This window comes from Podarcis bocagei (assembly GCF_964188305.1).
Source record: "Podarcis bocagei genome assembly, chromosome: 2".
Taxonomy (NCBI): Eukaryota; Metazoa; Chordata; class Lepidosauria; order Squamata; family Lacertidae; genus Podarcis; species Podarcis bocagei.
In genome coordinates this window covers 20,189,912-20,211,675 of record NC_138126.1, presented here as the reverse complement: position 1 = coordinate 20,211,675, position 21,764 = coordinate 20,189,912, and the positions used below count along the sequence as shown (strand labels likewise).

The 21,764-nt window shown below is 44.6% G+C and overlaps 2 protein-coding genes across 5 annotated transcripts in view; both read right to left on the bottom strand.

Moving 5' to 3' along the window:
• The window catches only part of LOC308580708 (vomeronasal type-2 receptor 26-like), a gene marked incomplete at its 5' end in the record, with an annotated part of 196,714 nt that overhangs the window by 12,271 nt on the left and 162,679 nt on the right, over positions 1-21,764 (bottom strand). The window lies entirely within an intron of this gene.
• Positions 1-21,764, bottom strand: part of LOC308581066 (uncharacterized protein) — a 123,245-nt gene that overhangs the window by 38,703 nt on the left and 62,778 nt on the right. The window contains exons 2-6 of one of the 4 annotated variants that reach the window (XM_081183520.1): positions 10,259-10,667; positions 6,961-7,065; positions 4,980-5,188; positions 4,432-4,529; positions 2,416-2,966 (exon numbers count right to left, since the gene is read on the bottom strand). The exons of 1 other annotated variant lie outside the window; for it this stretch is intronic. In XM_081183520.1, coding sequence (XP_081039646.1) covers positions 2,792-2,966; positions 4,432-4,529; positions 4,980-5,188; positions 6,961-7,065; positions 10,259-10,496 — 825 coding nt within the window. In that variant the 5' untranslated portion in view covers positions 10,497-10,667 and the 3' untranslated portion in view covers positions 2,416-2,791. Of the gene's footprint in view, positions 1-2,414; positions 2,967-4,431; positions 4,530-4,979; positions 5,189-6,960; positions 7,066-10,258; positions 10,668-21,764 lie in introns of those variants that run through there. 2 more of the 4 variants (XM_081183519.1, XM_081183521.1) reach the window with 2 other exon arrangements.

The following is a 21,764-nucleotide window of genomic DNA, read 5'->3' as shown; positions in this document are numbered from 1 at the left end:
GAAAAGGGGGAAGAGTTGGAGGGGGTGGGATAAATTGTACTTTCTGAAACAATATGAGAAGCAAAACAGGATGCCTTCAAAATTCACACTTAACCAAATTTTGTGATGCCATTATTCAGCCAAGCAGTGTTTACAAAAATGCACTTATTAGGGGTAAATGTGCATAGAAAATAATATACAGTGGTACCTTGGTTCTTAAACACCTTGGTTCCCAAATGCTGAAAACTCGGAAGTAAGTGTTCCAGTTTACAAACGTTTTTCCGAAGCTGAAGTCTGATGCGATTGTCAGATATTGTTTACTGCACCAATCAGAAGCTGCGCCTTGGTTTTCAAACATTTCAGAAGTCAAACGGACTTCCAGAATGGATTAAGTTTGGCACTCTTGTTTTTGCTATTTATTTTGCGTTTCTCTTTTTGAGGTTTTTTTCAGTTAATTTGTTTTTGTAACTGTGTGGAACCGAGTTCAGCTACTGGTTGATTGATTATGTGACTGCAGAAATGGATAAAAGCAATGACTATCATCAGTGCAGGTAAGAAGAATTTTTTAAATTTTTTTTTATCATCTACAATACTGTCTTATTTATTTTATAGTACAGTACATGGATTATTGCTTTCATTTTATGGATCAATGGTCTTGTTAGTTAGTAAAATTCATGTTAAATTGCTGTTTTAGGGGTTGCTTTTAAAAGTCTGGAACGGATTAATCAATTTTGCATTACTTTCTATAAGAAAACCTGAAGCATATGTAACTTGAAGCGTATGTAACCCGAGGTACCACTGTATACTGAAGGTGTAAATAGGTGAATAAACCCTATTTCTTAAAGCTATGACAGTCTCCACTGTGTCTCAATTCTCTAAAGGAACACAGACCTTGGGTGAGTGCCTGGAACCCCCTGGGATCTTGTTATTGTGGGATGTGATACATAAGTAGCAGTCAAGTACAACATTCCTTGTTTCCCTAGAGTGGACATGCAGGGCAATTTTTGGTCCAGCCAGTCGAAAACTTCCTGTTACCTCCTGGCTGGGACATCCTTCCTTTGCATGTGACTAGAGGTGGGCGTGACCTTACCTGTCCAGGTAACAAAAAGACAAGGCATGCAGCACTCACTCTCTCTCTTTGACTTCCGCCATCATTGGAGCAGCTTTTTAGCTAGAAATGCTCTGTTGGCTTTCAACCAATAGAGGACACTGGGATTATCCCCACATGGGACAGAAAGATCCACATGCATATACTTTGTAACTAAGTTTGTCTTCAGGGATCCAACCGTGAACTGATGATGTGAGTAAACTTCTTTTATTGACTTTAAATAAGATTGCCGTGTGTTTATTCTTTTAAGAGGGATATAAGGGAACTTACTAGCAACCTAATACTGAGAGGCTTACACAAGCCTGCAACCAGCTACCCGCTGTGCCTTTAAAAGGGGAATGTAAAACTCTACTAAGTAAAGGAACTTGCTAGCGCAAGTTAGGAAAGATATTAATAAACAATATATCCTCTCCTGCTACCCTGAACATTCCCACAGTTATCACTCGGCAGACAGTGAGGGTGGCACCCAACTTGTGTAACAATATGTTCCTTTATGTTATGGACAGTTAGCCATTAACAAAAAAAAAGTCTGACTGTTTTCAAACCTTATGTCTGGCATTCAGCACCACAGCCAGGGGAGATTCTCTGTGTAAAAGCTGTGAAATTTTGCCCCAGGCTAGATCAGTAGAATTCAGGGCTGTTCACAGCATGAGAGAAAGGGAGAGTGGATTTAGCCTTGGGCTGTTTCTAAAGCACCCAGTGCAGTTGGCGTGCTGACTCCAAACAGAATCCAGAGTCAGGAATGGGCTGCTCAAAACAGGGATCAAGCACTCAGTTTTTCAAACTACACCAACACTCAAAATTCCAAGGAAACTGTACAGTGGTACCTCGGGTTAAGTACTTAATTCGTTCCAGAGGTCCGTACTTAACCTGAAACTGTTCTTAACCTGAAGCACCACTTTAGCTAATGGGGCCTCCTGCTGCCGCCACACCTCTGGAGCACAATTTCTGTTCTCATCCTGAAGCAAAGTTCTTAACCTGAAGCACTATTTCTGGGTTAGCGGAGTCTGTAACCTCAAGCGTATGTAACCTGAAGCGTATGTAACCCGAGGTACCACTGTACCTGGAAGTCTCACTACTAGAAGCGGGACACATGTAACAATATGCTAGCCATCTAAAAACAGTTTGCCCTGAACTGTGTGTCAACTCTAGTTTTAGAATAAAGCGAGTTAACATATAAAGATGGTCAAGTTAATGACTGTTTCTCATATTTGACTTACCACTGAACAAATAATGGGGCAGTTAGAATCATAGAACTGTAGATTCAGAAGCTTATTTACTCCAGCTTATTTACTCCAGAACTGTAGATTCAGAAGCTTATTTACTCCAGTTTCTGAAATCTATATACTGGCTTAATACAACCCTGTTCCCATTTCAGTAAGTTTAGTTGTGCTGCACTGGGGTAAAGAAAACCAACTGTAGGGCCCGTTCCAACATCTCCAGAACCACCCAAAATGGGAATATTTGCCACAAAATTCCCTAGCAGATAACAGACACTTCATTCCTGTTAACACCATCCATCAAACTGTTGCACTGAAGGATGCAACACAATGTATTTCAAAGAAAGAGATAACTCCATTTCAATTGATTGCTTATTTGTGACCTAAACCCCCCCCCCTAAACAGATGTTTTTGGTTTAATACATTTTAATAGCTTATAACGGTAAGGTGCTTACAAAAAGTAAAGTATTAATTACATAAAGTTTCACATTTCAGTTTCAGTTGTGTGAGGGTTATACCCCTTCCCCACAACGTCTGCGCTTGCAGGAGGACCCAGTTTGCGGCACATCCAGTGATGCTCCACGTTGCACCTTGAAACATATGCTTGGCCCTTATCACCCAGATATGCACAGTCGCCTCCATCGCCAAGTACCTCAAACCTGAAACGCAAGGTCAATGAAGCCGGTGTCAACTAAGGGCTGAGCATTTCTCTGACAGCAGCTGATAAGAGAGACTATAGCAGTAGAATCACATAGGAAATGGACAAATTTATTTCAAACAGATAGGCCATGTGTCCTTGAGTGGGGACTCTAGACCAGAGATGGGAAAACTCAGGTTCAAGAGCCAATTATGGGTCTTTGGGGCTCTCTCTGTCCCTTGGGAAGAAGAGTTTGGATTTGATATCCCCCTTTATCACTACCTGAAGGAGTCTCAAAGCGGCTAACATTCTCCTTTCCCTCCTCCCCCACAACAAACACTCTGTGAGGTGAGTGGGGCTGTGAGACTTCAGAGAAGTGTGACTGGCCCAAGGTCACCCAGCAGCTGCATGTGGAGGAAGAGAACCCAATTCACCAGATTACGAGTCCACCACTCTTAACCACTACACCACACTTGGGACTCATTCCAAATCATACCCCTCACTAGCCCTGCTTTGCACCCTCACTTTTGTTTTATTTTTTCCTTGACTTGAATGTGTCCTTGCCCCCCAATAATATCTCTTGATTGCCTGCATGGAAGATAGAGAAAAGTGTGCATATGTGTACAGCAACTAGCTTATTCTACAAAGTGGAACTCACATTTGTTGTTTGCCCCACATTTAGACCCTCCAAGTGTCCGTAGTTTCCAGGGACAGACCCAGATTTACAGAAGCTGTCCCGGTTTCTGATTTGATCCTGGAATGTCCCACTTTTCCTTAGAACGTCCCTGTTTTCACTGGAGAAATGTTGGAGGGTATGGAGTTATGCGATCGCTAAGCCAAGGAGATAAGTAACTATTCAACCTTTAGAAGACATCTGAAGGCAGCCCTGTATAGGGAAGGTTTTTTTTAAAAAAAATATTTAATGTTTTCTTATGTTTTTATATATGTTAGAAGCTGCTCAGAGTGTCAGGGTCAACCCTGTCAGATGACAACAACAACATTTAAACCCCATGGCTTCTCCCAAAGCATTTTGGGAAGTGTCGTTTACCCCACAGAGAGCTATAGTTCTCAGCACCCTTCACCCTTCAGAAAGAGCATTAGTCCTATTGGCACTGATCTTAACTGGAACATTAAAAGATTAACATGTATGGATATGCTTGATTCCACGTGGAAAAAGAAATGGAGGAGTGCAACAGAACTCAAGAAAGGCAAGGACCAGCTGAAACGGGTGAGGTTGCAGGTGTGGCCCAGGTTAGCATTTGGTGAACACTACTGGTAGTTTGGGGTGATGATGATGCTTCTCCACCAGTGGCAGAGGCGGCAGGCAGCAGTGGTAGTGCAGGGCGGCACTTCCTGTTCTACCTTAAGTGGCAAAATGGGAAGTGGCACCTGTGTTGAAATCTCCTAACAGACAACCAGGCCAGAGGAGGGGGAGGGGGAGGAGGAGGAGGAGGAGGAGGAGGAGGAAGAGGAGGAGAAGGACGCACGTGGAATTTTCTCCATTTGTCCATTTCCAGGGCTGACCAGGGTCTCTCCTCAGGCCAATCCAGTAGGAATTTGTGCCTTTCCAACGCTTGACAATGTCCTTCAAATACCAGAAGAGATAGATGTTAGAGCCCTGACTTGCAATATTTCTCACCCAGTTCTATCTATCTATATTTCTGTTGCCTGCTGGAGACTTTTTTTCTTTTTCCGGTAGGCATTTTAATTGATGTTAGATTTTATAGTTTGACCTGATCTTCATTTTTCGTATTGTATCCTTGTAAACTGCTTAGAGACTATTGCAGTCACACGGCATATAGATTGATTGTTTGTTTAATTAAATAAATAAATGTCATTTTAATACACACACACACACACACACACACACACCCTTTATGCTAGTTAACTGTAACTCACTCACAGGCGTTTAGAATTAGCCAACAATTTTATAGTATGGCAAATGTTTGCCGCAGGGGGTCCTAAACTCAACATGATCCGCCCATGCCTTGCTTTGCATGCCACCCCAGAAAATATCATCCGTTACACCTCTCACCTTTTCGTTGTTTGGAATAACAGCCAAGGAAGCATTAAATGACAAGCAGTATTCCTGGCTAGACATCCAGCTCTTTTCTTTATTGGAGAAGAAATAGCATATTCCCTCATACCAAAACCACAAAGGTGGACATGGTGGGATGCTGTGTGCAGGCAGAGCAGATTTTAGTTCAGAACCTGTCTCATTGCATTTTCTCTCGTTGGACCTCTCTGATGAAAAACAGAGGGGATCAGATTAGCTGTTGCTGTAAGGGTTATCTGAATGAGCTTCGATGCATTCCAGAGAGCAAACAATGTGGTTAGTATTTTCTTCCAACAAGCTATTTGCTAAAGCAAAGCATGGCAGCAGGAATATGGAAGGGGGGGGGGTGAGGGAAGTCAATGTTAAACCCACATTTTCTTTGATATGTGAAAATGTAAAAATTGAAAATTTATAGCCACTACTATGCTATAAGATCCATTATCCTGTAATATTACACTTGAGCCTGTACTACTGATAAGCCTAGGATGGCGAAACAAGGCTAATATTCTGGAAATCCTTGTCTTAGACTCTGTGAAAGGATTCTGTGGAACTGTAACAACCCTTCATGTGGATTATTGGACTCTATGAACAGACAGGTGGAACAGACACTTATACATGTATGGACCTTATTCATGAACTGACTAGAGACTGAACCGATCCACTGGGTCTTCTGCTTTTTTCGTTGAATTTTATGAGACTTCCGTTGTAACCTACAATTTGATACAATGAATAGCATACCTTATTTATTCAAAAGTACAGCCAGTTACGTCTTGTGTGTTTATTGAGCATGTTTCACGTAACCATAGGCTTGTTGTTTTGCTTATCTAGAAAAAGTACAAGGCTTCTAAAACAACAACAACCCTCCAAAACACACCACTCTGTAGTGCCCCCCCCAATAAAGCTCACAAAAATAATATAACCTGACCTGAGAAGGACATTGAATGCTTAACGGATACTAAATTGCCCCCACCAAATTTGTCCATAGCACATAGTTACTCACCAGCTCTGGCCGTGGAATACATTAAGTCGGGGGGGGGGGGACATACTTTTCGTTATTTCTAAAATACTGAGCACACCCACCCACACAACCCAAGGGAACATACATCTGCTACAGTCAGAACCACAAGAATAAGAAGTGTATTTGTATTGTACTGGGACCAGAGTGGAGCCTTGCATCATCCCAATCCTATACATGTCTATAAATGCCCCCAAGTCAAGCTTTAACCTTCTGCTGGAAGCCACCCAGAGTGGCTGGGGCAACCCAGTCATAGGGGTGAGGTAATAAAATGATGATGATCACGCACTTTTTCTGGGAGTGGAAAACAAATTTCAGTGCAATCAGCTGGGCTTACTTCTGAGTAAATCATTGTTTTCTTAAAAGTATCAATATACCTGCACCTCTCAGTGCAGCAGGAAAAAGTAGGTAACTCCTTGTTGCTCCTGGAAGCAGCAGACACAAAATGAATGGAAGCCCAGGAAAAAAAGAACCAATCAGAGGAGCCAGAAAGAGGAGGCAAACCAATCAGGTGAGTCGGAAGCCCGAAGACTATTGAAGAAACTGTAGTTTGATCTTTGGGCTGCTTCTCCAGCTGCTGCTGTTCTCTGTCCTCAGTCCTGCCACCAAGGGCAGAGAAACCCATGAGTTAGGGGGACGCAACCCTTTTCCTGCTGACACTTCCCTGAAAAATCCCTACCCAAGGCCATTATTTATCTGTGCACCCACTTCCATGCTAAAGGCGAACACACATTCAGATGGGTACAAATAATAAAATTATTATTATTAATAAAATTATTGTCATTATCATTTCCCCTATTTTGCCCTTTCCAAAGCTTCCCTCTCCCCCCCCCCCCACACACACACCAAGGAAGAGGGAGGCAACTTCCTGGGGAAAAGGGAGACCCATCTAACACAGCTCATTTTGTTTGTTCATTTAAGGTAGCAACAGTTTGGACAACTTACCAATTCCAACACCAATTCCGATTCCGATTGCAATGGCAGCAATGACAGAAAAAACAACGAATGCTTTTTTATTACCTGATGGACATTTGCAGCTCATCTTGTTAACTACAAGGGAAAACAAGCACAATCCTATGAGTGCTCCTGAGCCAAGGAAAGGAAAGGAAAGGAGATGTAAGTCTTGTCAGGGTCTCCACCAACCCACCACCCTATTCATCAAAGCCCTACCAAGAACCAAAGGTGAAGAAATCCATTTCAGCCAGTGGAACTGGAGGGGGAAGGGAGGGCAGTGATAGACAAGGGAGAAATCTGTGTCTGAGTGATGCCAGCGTGGCATAATGGTTAGAGCGTTGGACTGATCTGGGAGACTAGGGGTCAAATCCTCACTCAGCCATAAAGCTCACTGGGTGAGCTTGAGCCAGTCACCATCTCTTAGCCCAAAGGTTTTCAACCTTGTTGAGTCCACAAAGGGCCATCTTAAGCATATCCGGTGTTGTGGTGCAAAGCTCCCTCAGGCACCTGCCCCCACCCTGTTTCCCAGAGTTTTTTAGGGAGGAGGGTGCTGCTGGCGGGGCTGGAGGAGGCGGCCAGTGACTGGAGGGCTGCTTCTCCAGAGGGGGCTGGACGCAGTGCCTCCTGGCTCAGCTGGCAGCTTCGTGCTGTGGTCAGGGCCTTGCAGAGCCAGGCAGAGGTCCGGGCCAGGTAGATAATGTGCCCCCCTTTTTTTACCCTGGGGGTAACTGAAGTCTTATAAATAAGTAAGTATATAAATAATTTTCAGAAACGTTATGCTGACAAATAATTTTATTTCAATGATTGACCGTATCTGCATATAAAGACAAAATGGGAAATATAGATAAATATGCTGACCGAGGCCCCCTTTGGAATCGGAGGCCTGGACCAAGTGGCCCATATGCCCCCCAGTGGTGTAGCGTGGGTTGCCAGCACCCGGGGCAAGGCAAGTAATTTGCGCCCCCTAACCCGTGGATTTGCACCCCCTAACCAGTGGATTTGCACACCCTAACCCTAACGCCCAGATGTTGCGCCCGGTGCGGCTGGCCCCCCTGCACCCCCACGCTACGCCACTGTGCCCCCCGCCCCGTCTGGGCCTGGCTGCGGTGGCCACAGCAGATGGAGGCTCTGGGCGCTGCCCTGCTTTTTGGCAAGGCATGGCGGAGGTGGGTGAGGGCGGCAAACTGGGGCCGGGAGGCGCCATGTCCAGCCTCCACCTCTTCCCTGGCGCTCTCCAGAACTTGGCACCCCGGCACCCCATGTCACTAGCCTCTATAGGTAAGGTGCTGGAGCTTAAAAATTAATATGCAATAGCTTAAAGGGCGCAAGGAGATAGGATAACAACAAATATAAACAGTGAGTAATGCAACAATAACAAAAATAATAGTAGGTGAATAAGATCACACACGGGTGGAGGGAAGCAATGGGTTTTGGAGGAGGGAGATGAGGGTATTGACTGAAATTGTTAAAGATATATACAGGATTTAAGAGATTCAAAATAAGGAATTAAAACAAGGAGACAAACAGCAAGAAATATTAAGTAAAGGAGTTGGAGAAGTCTGAAGCAAAGAAGGAAGGGGCTTGGAGTTGTTGTATGTGTGGGTGGAGGTAATGTATGCTTCTGCCTCTGCACAAGCATACATTAACACAATTTAAAACACAAGCCCAGATGCTGAACAAGATAATAATACTAAAAAAACCACCCCTGAAGGCTTGTTTAAAGTCTTTATTGCAGGTGAGGCAGGAGGTGGCATGGGATGGGAAGCTGCTTAAGGTAGCAGCTACACTGTGGCAAGGGCATGCCTCAACATGAACTATTAGGGACTTTCCAATTTTAGCCCTGTGGGCAAATTCACACCATAAAACCAGTCCTATTTTTCTAGAAAAACAAGTGCCGGAGCTCACCATGAACACCTCCCTCGTTCTCTTAGAACTGGCAATGGCACCCACCTGAGAGGAGCCAGAACTATGTTCAAAATGCATCCAGTCCGGGTCGGATTTAGGTTTGATGAGGCCCTAAGCTCCTGAAGGTCCAAAGCGTTGGTACAGATATGACTTTGGAATAGTTTTTTGTCCTTGTCCCCCCCCCTTTTTGTTATCTTTAGGTATATAAACTTTGTATATAAATTTTGTATACATGTTGAAAATTATATGATAATAAGCATTGTATTGTAATATGATATTCTTTACCCATGTAACATAAGAACATTAATAAATAAATAAAATACCAAAACAAAACAAAAAAGAAAAACCAACCCTCCCATGTTCTCTTATAATGGCACCAACCTATATAAATTTCCCAATACATTCAGAAAACATAATAAATCCTTAATTGTTATCCACCTGCTTTTACTTCCTTTGTCACTCAAACGCTAGCACGGAATCAAAACCATTATTGAACATATCTTCTATAACCATCCCATTTCCCCGCAAATTTTTGCTTAGAGTTTCCTCTGAGTTTGCTAGTCAATTGAGTCATGTCCACAAATTCCTGTAATTTAATTTGCCAATCTGTTATCCAAAAAGAACAGATCCGCATGTGAGAGTCTATGTTAGCCTGGAAAGGCCTCCTAGCGGTGAAGCAGCAATAAAAGTACTAGCATATCTGCAAAGCTAAGCAGCGTCGAAGCCTGTTTGAAATTGGTCGAGGGACCGCGTGTTGAGATTTCTGCAATTCAGGAGGTTGATGTCCTGCGGGCTCCCTTCCAACTCTACAATTCCATGATTGACAGTGAGGAAAACAGTATGGGTAAGGGTTAGCCGCCACCTTGGCACACATCCAGCTTCTTTAAGGAAACAGCCCGCCATGCTCTACAGACTGAAGATCTCTGGAACAACCCCGGTGTCTCCAGGGTAATGAATAACAGAGGGCCATCCCGTCCAACCGCCTGCAGTACAGGAATTTGCAGCGATCCCACACGGGGATCAAACCGGCAACCTTGACATTATCAGCACCACGCTCTAACCAACTGAGCCATCCAGGGATATTCTTACTGGTCAGTGTATTTCTATCCCGCCTTTCTCCCAAGTTGGCGGCTCCCAACATCTCAAAACGCGATTATAAAATGCAAAGCAATAAAATGAAAACTAGTTAGGAAACTGCAGTCAGGAGACATGGACGCGCGTGCAAGAACCAGCACCTAAAATGCAACAGCGACCAGAGGAAGCAGGAAAAAAGATCAGAAGGAAAGCCTCTTTCCTCCAGCCCCCGCTTCCGAGCCTGAAGGTGCGCTTGACACCCCGGGGTCGCCCGCCTCCGGGATTTTGCGCGAGGGATTCCACCGCATACCTGAACTTTCGCTCGCTCTGTGCAACTGAAGCGGGTCGGTTCTTTCTGCAAGCGGAGTCTTCGCTCTGAGATCCCTCGTCTTCCTCCACCGAGCCGAGCTCGTCCTTAGCAGAGTTAGGCAAAACCAACCCGCATCCGTCGAGTCTGCAGAAGCCGCGCGCCGGTTACAACCGCCCGGGGTGAGGCGCAGAGAAAAGTGACAGAGAGGTTTCGCTTTCAGACGATGACGCTCAGCCATTCGGGGCGGCGGGGCGGGGACCGGAGGCTTCTCTCCAACCCAGAACCAGAGACGTAGCGCAACCCCGTGGTTCACGTCGGGAGAGAGGTGGTGAATGTGCCTCGACAGGCAGCCTCTCTGATTCCGGGATTGAAGGGCGACTGGCTGGCAAGACCACTATGGGGGCCGCTCCTTTAGGGGTGGGAAGGAGGGTCAGTGTTAGAGGGCGGAAAGTCACAGTCCATCCAATTTGAGGGAGTAGGTGGTGCAGTTCTGTTCGGTGGTCCCGTGCTCGGAACGGAAACCCCCAACCAAGTCTAGTTCGTCGAGTGGGGTCACCTGTGCTCAAAGTTGCTGAAAACTCTTCTTGTTGTTTAGTCGTTTAGTCGTGTCCGACTCTTCGTGACCCCATGGACCAGAGCACGCCAGGCACTCCTGTCTTCTACTGCCTCCCTCAGTTTGGTCAAACTCATGCTGGTAGCACTCCTTATATACTCAATCATGCATTGCGTTTTTCGCGGCGGGGAGGGATCCACCACAGACCCCATGTCATCTGGAAGGTACATCTCTATTGGACCAGATTTTTTTTCATATAACAAATTGCTTTGTTTTGTATATTTAGTTGTGTTCGTTGCTGGTGTTTTTATTGCCAAAGCACTTAAATATATTTAATAGGAAGTGTGTGTGTGTGTGTGTGTGTGTGTGTGTGTGTGTGTGTGTGTGTAACAAATAAATTATATTATTTGTCCTACAGTCTGTATTAAACTGTTCAAAGCAAGTCTGACCAGCAAAGTAAAATGACATATGTAGCAGATGACTTATAGCACAGCCATACCGTTTACAAGATGCTTAAACAATTTTGCAATTAGTTTGCAAAACGGGAAGAGGGGGAAAAAAGACCCTGTGTTTTTGTGCTGCTCCCCAGCGGAGTAATTGACACAACACAGCAGTGGCGTAGCGTGGGGGGTGCAGGGGGGGCCGGCAGCACCGGGCGCAACATCTGAGGGTTAAGGTTAGGGGGCGCAAATCCATGGGTTAGGGGGGGCAAATTACTTCCCTTGCCCCGGGTGCTGACAACCCACGCTACGCCACTGCAACACAGCGCAAAAATGAGCACAAAACTTTGGCATCTCTTTGGGGGGATCCAAAATTTCGGGGCTACACTTTAAATGATTGTTAGCTGCTGTATTTGTATCGCGTGGGGAAATGTATAAAACTAGAAGGCTATGGAAGTTATTTGCATTTTGGGAGCGTCAGTGGCGTAGCGTGGGTTGTCAGCACCCGGGGCAAGGCAAGTAATTTGCGCCCCCTAACCCGAACCCCCAGATGTTGCGCCCCGTGCGGCCGGCCCCCCTGCACCCCCCATGCTACGCCACTGGGGAGAGTGCATGCATATGTAAATTCTTTTCCCATGGGGTGGTTGGTGTTTTTGGCACGGAGAATCAGGCTTCTAGGGTACCAGCACTGAGCCAATCTCTCCCCGGAGAAGGGAGCATTTACGGTACTTTACAAAGACTCACCGCGCCTGTTCAGTGGCATTTTGTCCCTAGAACCTTTTAAGAATAAAGAAAAACTTTGCTCCCCTAGAGAAAGGGCATTTTTGCACGTTCTCAAAGGCACTCAGACTCAGGGGCCGGGAACTTGAAACCAAGAAACGACCACTGCTTTTATTTTTCATAATATTCGGAGGTGGTGGAAACGGAAGAATCGCATGAGGTCCGAGACCCACATCTCAGTGGCGGATAACACGGTTTACATGCAGCAAATCGCAGTTCCAATCCCAGAGAAAGCCTCTGGTCTGAAACTCTGGCGAGGAATAAAAATAGCACAAAACTTTGGTTTGGAGGGCTTCCAAAATTTGGGGGTTACATGTCAATGAAGCTCCGGCAGTCTGCAAAAAGTGATCAATGAATGTGAGGTTGAAAAGGTCTGTAGCTCTCTGTGCCTACTCTTCCCCTAAGTTTACTGGGTTAATATTCTCTTGTCTCTGTTGTTAAGTCCCGCTAAGTGGTGTCGTGAAATTTGAAGTGCGCCAGCTCATCGTGAAAGTTTCCATAGCCGCCTTCCCGCCCGCTGCAAGAGTTTGTGACACTGGAAAAAGAGTCCCAAAATGCAGGCAGCTGCTGGTTGATTGACAAATACACTTTCCGACTCCAAAGAGCAGCACTTCACAGCACAAACGACAATATTGAGCTAATTGGGAATGCCGGGTTTGCAATCCTGCCCACTGGCCCCAACGAATTCTGCGATGGTGCTTATGTCTGACTGCATAGCTCCATCGTATAAAAGCAAATAAAAAAACTTACAGGATCCCTCCCTTTTCTGGAGTACAGTGCTACCTCGGGTTAAGTACTTAATTCGTTCCGGAGGTCCGTTCTTAACCGGAAACTGTTCTTAACCTGAAGCACCACTTTAGCTAATGGGGCCTCCCGCTGCTGCCAAGCCGCCGGAGCACAATTTCTGTTCTCATCCTGAAGCAAAGTTCTTAACCTGAAGCACTATTTCTGGGTTTGCGGAGTCTGTAACCTGAAGCGTATGTAACCTGAAGTGTATGTAACCCGAGGTACCACTGTATTGCAAGATTGTCTGATTTTTTTTTTAACGAAAAGGTCCAGGTTACATTTCGCCAGACTGAAGATCTTTTGTTAAGGCTCCATCTATTTTGCAAACCTGAGGCTGTTCTTATTCACTCCACCCATACCCTAAGATCATCGGGAGCGTTACAACAATTTAAAATTCAATACTGAAAACAAATTACTATCACGGAATAGGGTGGGTCCTAAAAACGTCTCTCTCAGGCGTCAAATCCAGTCTTACTACCAACGCATGAACTACCGATTTGATTCAATATTTGCATTCCCCTTTTCCAACCCCAAATTTGAGCTCAAAGTGGCTCATAATAACAAGTGAATTTAAAAAAGTAACAAACAATACCTGGAGTCAGGTTAAAAGCACAACAGCAGAATAATCAGGCCAAATAAGCAAATTCATCAAACCATTAATACAATCCAGTACAAATTCATAGGGACTCAAAATCTCAGGAATGGCTGCGGATGAATGATCGCTCTCACTATTCTTCCAGGATCCAGGCGGCGGCTTTTTTTTGGTAAGGTACAGGGTGTGTGCTTTTAATGACTCAGTGCTGAGCGGATAAAGAGGTTGGTGTGAGCCGTGAGCTGCGAGTTTACCGACAGCAGCAGAACAAGGAAAGGAAGGAGGAAACCGCATTACCACTGGCAGCAGCTATCACCCCAGTAAAGAGTGGTAGCAGTTTATCTAAGAGTATATATCGTACAGGAAAAAACCACTTCCGCATATGAGAGTCTTTTAAAAATAATTTTTATTGAGTGATTTTATATCACAAAAAGCATTACAACCATACTACCACAAAATATAATTGAGAAATAAAAATTACACACATCAATATTTTGTTTGTTATTTGTTGTTTACCGTCTTATTTCCTCCCAAACATTCCATACGAAACACACCTCCGACCACACACACAGAAAATAATAATGATAATGAAAATAACGAAAATAAATATTTTTCCCCTTATATCTTACAAAATCTTTTCTTCATTTTTGACTTCCTGTCAGGTCCCTTCGCATATGTTTTATCTTACAATTGAACGTACACAAAACAATAAACCTTTCTATATAAATTTCCCAATACATTCAGAAAACATAATAAATCCTTAATTGTTATCCACCTGCTTTTACTTCCTTTGTCACTCAAACGCTAGCACGGAGTCAAAACTATTATTGTATTTTTGAACATATCTTCTATAACCATCCCATTTCCCCGCAAATTTTTGCTTAGAGTTTCCTCTGAGTTTGCTAGTCAATTGAGTCATGTCCACAAATTCCTGTAATTTAATTTGCCAATCTGTTATCCAAAAATAACAGATCCGCATGTGAGAGTCTATGTTAGCCTGGAAAGGCCTCCTAGCGGTGAAGCAGCAATAAAACTACTAGCATATCTGCAAAGCTAAGCAGCGTCCAAGCCTGTTAGAAATTGGTCGAGGGACCACGTGTTGAGATTTCTGCAATTCAGGAGGTTGATGTCCTGCGGGCTCCCTTCCAACTCTACAATTCCATGATTGACAGTGAGGAAAACAGTATGGGTAAGGGTTAGCCGCCACCTTGGCACACATCCAGCTTCTTTAAGGAAACAGCCCGCCATGCTCTACAGACTGAAGATCTCTGGAACAACCCCGGTGTCTCCAGGGTAATGAATAACAGAGGGCCATCCCGTCCAACCGCCTGCAGTACAGGAATTTGCAGCGATCCCACACGGGGATCAAACCGGCAACCTTGACATTATCAGCACCACGCTCTAACCAACTGAGCCATCCAGGGATATTCTTACTGGTCAGTGTATTTCTATCCCGCCTTTCTCCCAAGTTGGCGGCTCCCAACATCTCAAAACGCCATTATAAAATGCAAAGCAATAAAATGAAAACTAGTTAGGAAACAGCAGTCAGGAGACATGGACGCGCGTGCAAGAACCAGCACCTAAAATGCAACAGCGACCAGAGGAAGCAGGAAAAAAGAACAGAAGGAAACCCTCTTCCCTCCAGCCTCCGCTTCCGAGCCTGAAGGTGCGCTTGACACCCCGGGGTCGCCCGCCTCCGGGATTTTGCGCGAGGGATTCCACCGCATACCTGAACTTTCGCTCGCTCTGTGCAACTGAAGCGGGTCGGTTCTTTCTGCAAGCGGAGTCTTCGCTCTGAGATCCCTCGTCTTCCTCCACCGAGCCGAGCTCGTCCTTAGCAGAGTTAGGCAAAACCAACCCGCATCCGTCGAGTCTGCAGAAGCCGCGCGCCGGTTACAACCGCCCGCGGTGAGGCGCAGAGAAAAGTGACAGAGAGGTTTCGCTTTCAGACGATGACGCTCAGCCATTCGGGGCGGCGGGGCGGGGACCGGAGGCTTCTCTCCAACCCAGAACCAGAGACGTAGCGCAACCCCGTGGTTCACGTCGAGAGAGAGGTGGTGAAGGTGCCTCGACAGGCAGCCTCTCTGATTCCGGGATTGAAGGGCGACTGGCTGGCAAGAGGGCGGAAAGTCACAGCCCATCCAATTTGACGGAGTAGGTGGTGCAGTTCTGTTCGTGGTCCGTGCTCGGAACGGAAACCCCCAACCTAGTCTAGTTCGTCGAGTGGGGTCACCTGTGCTCAAAGTTGCTGAAAACTCTTGTTGTTGTTGTTTAGTCGTGTCCGACTCTTCATGACCCCTTGGACCAGAGCACGCCAGGCACTCCTGTCTTCCACTGCCTCTCGCAGTTTGGTCAAACTCATGTTGGTAGCACTCCTTATATACTCAATCATGCATTCCGTTTTTCGCGGCGGGGAGGGACCCACCACAGACCCCATGTCATCTGGAAGGTACATCTCTATTGGACCTGATTTATTTATTTTTTAGTATGACAAATTGCTTTGTTTTGTATATTTAGTTGAGTTCGTTGCTGGTGTTTTTATTGTCAAAACACTTAGATATATTTAATGGGAAGTGTGTGTGTGTGTGAAATAAATTATATTATTTGTCCTACAGTCTGTATTAAACTGTTCAAAGCAAGTCTGAAGAGCAAGTAAAATGACATATGTAGCAGATGACTTATAACGCAGCCATACCGTTTACAAGATGCTTAAACAATTTTGCAATTAGTTTGCAAAACGGGAAGAGGGGGAAAAAAGACCCTGTGTTTTTGTGCTGTTCCCCAGCGGAGTAATTGACACAACACAGCGCAAAAATGATCACAAAACTTTGGCATCGGTTTGGGGGGATCCAAAATTTCGGGGCTACACTTTAAATGATGGTTAGCTGCTGTATTTGTATCGCGTGGGGAAATGTATAAAACTAGAAGGCTATGGAAGTTATTTGCATTTTGGGAGAGTGCATGCATATGTAAATTCATTTCCCATGAGGTGGTTGGTGTTTTTGCCAAGGAGAATCAGGCTTCTAGGGTACCAGCACTGAGCCAATCTCTCACCGGAGAAGGGCCATCGGGTTAAGGGCCATCGAGTCCAACCCCCTGCCAAGCAGGAAACACCATCAGAGCACTCCTGACATATGGTTGTCAAGCCTCTGCTTAAAGACCTCCAAAGGAGGAGACTCCACCACACTCCTTGGCAGCAAATTCCACTGTCAAACAGCTCTTACTGTCAGGAAGTTCTTCCTAATGTTTAGGTGGAATCTTCTTTCTTGTAGTTTGGATCCATTGCTCCGTGTCCGCTTCTCTGGAGCAGCAGAAAACAACCTTTCTCCCTCCTCTATGTGACATCCTTTTATATATTTGAACATGGCTATCATATCACCCCATAAGCAGATGACTTATAGCACAGCCATACCGTTTACAAGATGCTTAAATAATTTTGCAATTAGTTTGCAAAACGGGAAGAGGGGGGGGGGGAACCTCGTGTTTTTGAGCTGCTCCCCAACGGAGTAATTGACACAACACAGCGCAAAAATGAGCACAAAACTTAGGCATCGGTTTGGAGGGGATCCAAAATCTCGGGGCTATACTTTAAATGAAGGTTAGCTGCTGTATTTGTATCCCGTGGGGAAATGTGTCTTATAACTAGAAGCCTATGGAAGTTATTTGCATTTGGGGAGAGTGCATGCATATGCAAATTCATTTCCCATGGGGTGGTTGGTGTTTTTGCCACGGAGAATCAGGCTTCTAGGGTACCAGCACTGAGCCAATCTCTCACCGGAGAAGGGAGCATTTACGGTATTTTACAAAGACTCACCGCGCCTGTTCAGAGGCATTTTGTCCCTAGAACCTTTTAACAATAAAGAAAAACTTTGCTCCCCTAGAGAAAGGGCATTTTTGCACGTTGTCAAAGGCACTCAGACTCAGGGGCCAGGAACTTGAAACCAAGAAACGACCACTGCTTTTATTTTTCATAATATTCGGAGGTGGTGGAAACGGAAGAATCGCATGAGGTCCGAGACCCACATCTCAGTGGCGGATAAAACGATTTACATGCAGCAAATCGCAGTTCCAATCCCAGAGAAAGCCTCTGGTCTGAAACTCTGGCGAGGAATAAAAATAGCACAAAACTTTGGTTTGGAGGGCTTCCAAAATTTGGGGGTTACATGTCAATGAAGCTCCGGCAGTCTGCAAAAAGTGATCAATGAATGTGAGGTCGAAAAGGTCTGTGGCTCTCTGTGCCTACTCTTCCCCTAAGTTTACTGGGTTAATATTCTCTTGTCTCTGTTGTTAAGTCCCGCTAAGTGGCGAAGTGGTGTCGTGAAATTTGAAGTGCGCCAGCTCCCCGTGAAAGTTTCCATAGCCGCCTTCCCGCCCGCTGCAAGATTTGTGACACTGGAAAACGAGTCCCAAAATGCAGGCAGCTGCTGGTTGATTGACAAATACACTTTCCGACTCCAAAGAGCAGCACTTCACAGCACAAACGACAATATTGAGCTAATTGGGAATGCCGGGTTTGCAATCCTGCCCACTGGCCCCAACGAATTCTGCGATGGTGCTTATGCCTGAATAAAAGCAAATAAAGAAACTTACAGGATCCCTCCCTTTTCTGGAGTACAGTGCTACCTCGGGTTAAGTACTTAATTCGTTCCGGAGGTCCGTTCTTAACCGGAAACTGTTCTTAACCTGAAGCACCACTTTAGCTAATGGGGCCTCCCGCTGCTGCCTAGCCGCCGGAGCACAATTTCTGTTCTCATCCTGAAGCAAAGTTCTTAACCTGAAGCACTATTTCTGGGTTAGCGGAGTCTGTAACCTGAAGCGTATGCAACCTGAAGTGTATGTAACCCGAGGTACCACTGTATTGCAAGATTGTCTGATTTTTTTTTTAACAAAAAGGTCCAGGTTACATTTCGCCAGACTGAAGATCTTTTGTTAAGGCTCCATCTATTTTGCAAACCTGAGAATGTTCTTATTCACTCCACCCATACCCTAAGATCATCGGGAGCGTTACAACAATTTAAAATTCAATACTGAAAACAAATTACTATCACGGAATAGGGTGGGTCCTAAAAACGTCTCTCTCAGGCGTCAAATCCAGTCTTACTACCAACGCATGAACTACCGATTTGATTCAATATTTGCATTCCCCTGTTCCAACCCCAAATTTGAGCTCAAAGTGGCTCATAATAACAAGTGCATTTAAAAAAGTAACAAGCGTCGCAATACCTGGAGTCAGGTTAAAAGCACAACAGCAGAATAATCAGGCCAAATAAGCAAACTCATCAAACCATTAATACAATCCAGTACAAATTCATAGGGCACAACAGCAGAATAATCAGCCCAAATAAGCAAATTCATCAAACCATTAATACAATCCAGTACAAATTCATAGGGACTCAAAATCTCAGGAATGGCTGCGGATGAATGATCGCTCTCACTATTCTTCCAGGATCCAGGCGGCGGCTTTTTTTTTGTAAGGTACAGGGAGTGTGCTTTTAATGACTCAGTGCTGAGCGGATAAAGAGGTTGGTGTGAGCCGTGAGCTGCGGGTTTACCGACAGCAGCAGAACAAGGAAAGGAAGGAGGAAACCACATTACCACCGGCAGCAGCTATCACCCCAGTAAAAAGTGGTAGCAGTTTATCTAAGAGTATATATCGTACAGGAAAAAACCACTTCCGCATGTGAGAGTCTTTTAAAAATAATTTTTATTGAGTGATTTTATGCCACAAAAAGCATTACAACCATACTACCACAAAATATAATTGAGAAATAAAAATTACACACATCAATATTTTGTTTGTTATTTAAAATTTACCGTCTTATTTCCTCCCAAACATTCCATACGAAACACACCTCCGCACACACAGAAAATAATAATTATAATGAAAATAACGAAAATAAATATTTTCCCCTTATATCTTACAAAATCTTTTCTTCATTTTTGACTTCCTGTCAAGTCCCTTCGCATATGTTTTATCTTACAATTGAACGTACACAAAACAATAAACCTTTCTATATAAATTTCCCAATACATCCAGAAAACATAATAAATCCTTAATTGTTATCCACCTGCTTTTACTTCCTTTGTCACTCAAACGCTAGCACGGAGTCAAAACTATTATTGTATTTTTGAACATATCTTCTATAACCATCCCATTTCCCCGCAAATTTTTGCTTAGAGTTTCCTCTGAGTTTGCTAGTCAATTGAGTCATGTCCACAATTTCCTGTAATTTAATTTGCCAATCTGTTATCGAAAAATAACAGATCCGCATGTGAGAGTCTATGTTAGCCTGGAAATCTGGGTTCACGTCCCAGCTCAGACGTAGAATTACGACCTGAAACAGTCAGTGCAGGGGTTTGGGATGCAAAATCAGGGACCCTTATTCTCTCTGAGCTGCTTCCAACAAATCAAAACGAATTAAACCCCAAACCAACCTTTTCTTAAAAGAGATCAGCAAAGCTTCGAGGATTAGTCACCTCGCCACACTTCACTTCCCATTGTTGTTAGTCATAAAGCCATTCTTACAAATATTGCAACAGGTTATGATCTGGTGAAGGACAATAACAACCTTGCAAAATATACAGTTTATATTTATTTTATTTTCCCTTCTACACGGGTTTTGTTTCTCTCTCTTTTATTTACGTCTGGCCATGTTTAGTGCACATATAATTATGTATTTTTTGAACTTTCGATAAAGTGGGGGGAGCCATTCTGCCTTCAGATACTTTTTATTGGGGGGGAGGGGAGGTTCACTCTGCCGTTGTATCTGCCGTTTGAGACCACGTTTGCGAAGGGAAAGCTAAGAACTGTTTAAAATGTTACAGTTGAAACTTTCTTTGTTTCCTAGCCACACTGACGCTTTTCTGATACGGTATGGAAAACAACGCAACTGGCATGTGATCAGCTGAATGAAGTATCCGGAAATCACCTCGAATGGATGGACTGGTGACCCCTTTCCCTTTCACCTGTCCCCCCCCCCATGACATTAATATTGCCAGCATCGCCACTATCCCCCCTACTCTGTCCCTCCATAGAGACCCCCCCAATCCCACTCCAATCCCAATCCAGATGACAACAATTCACCCTCTCCACTCCCCAATCACCCCAACAACCCCCACTCTCAGCCCCCCTCCCAAGGACCCTACCCATAGCACGTTGCCTCAGGAGAGTGAGGAAAATTCTCAGGGATGGTTCACACCCTGGCCGGCACTTTCTTGATCTCCTGCCCTCAGGCAGAAGACATAGAAGCATGATAAGTCACACCAACAGGGTAAAGAACAGCTTCTATCGGTGGGCTGTTAGGCTGCTGAATGAAAAGATCACAACAGGGCAACTGACTTTCGGGTTTGGTGGGTGTGCGTCAGTAAAGGAGGGGAATTCAGACTAAGAGAGCTGAGGGGGGGCTGCTCGTGTAATCTCACTGTATACAAGTTGCACAAGTGACAATAAAGTGACAATAAAGTATTTCAAAAAGAACCACCACAAAAACAAAAATAGACAAACACCCCCGCCAACCTCACCGTCTCTTTCTTCACCACACAAAAGCAACAAATAAAATCAGTGGGTAAAAGAAAAGGAAAACAAAGGGGGGGAACCCCATACCAACTAATACAATACTCCCGATCTCAATAAAACAATTCACAAACAGGCTAGAATCTGACACACAACCAGCACAATGGTGATGCCAGAGCATACCAAAACCCATAGCCCTATCCCAACAAACCAATAACGTTGCTGACAACACTGACAACATTGCTTATAAACCTTATGCCCATCACAAAGGTGCTTAACACGTCTCACTGACCATTCCCTATCACAAACGACAGAGCGAATGGCCTGTTCTTAAACAAGGTCTCCCATGCCAGCTGAGAACCAGGACTAACTGGCTGGAAGCCAGATGGTCCAAATTACCCCAAACAAACACCTATATAGGCTGCTTTCTATAATCTACCCCTACTCTTTAACCCAAATCTAATTCTAACCCCTCTCTTTCCCCACCCATCACACTTTATTCCAGTGCAACAAAATAGGTTTGATAGACAATCTAAGGGGAGAGACACAGGGCAACCCAGACGGGTTGTCAGGGAATCATCCTATAAAGCAGACACACAGAAAGGCTAGCTTAAAAGAAATTGTACACTAAACGTGAAGGGGTTGGGAAACCCTATCAAAAGAAAATAGCTCCCTCAGGATACCTCCCGTGGAAGGTTCCAAACAAGTGTGTGCGTCCTCTTCAAAGCAATCGATGATCCGTTCCCAGGCCAGGGGCTCCTTTATAAAGTAATTTTATTAAATATTTTATTGGTTTAAGAAAGTACAGAGGTCAAAATATTGGGAATTGATTGAAAGAGTTG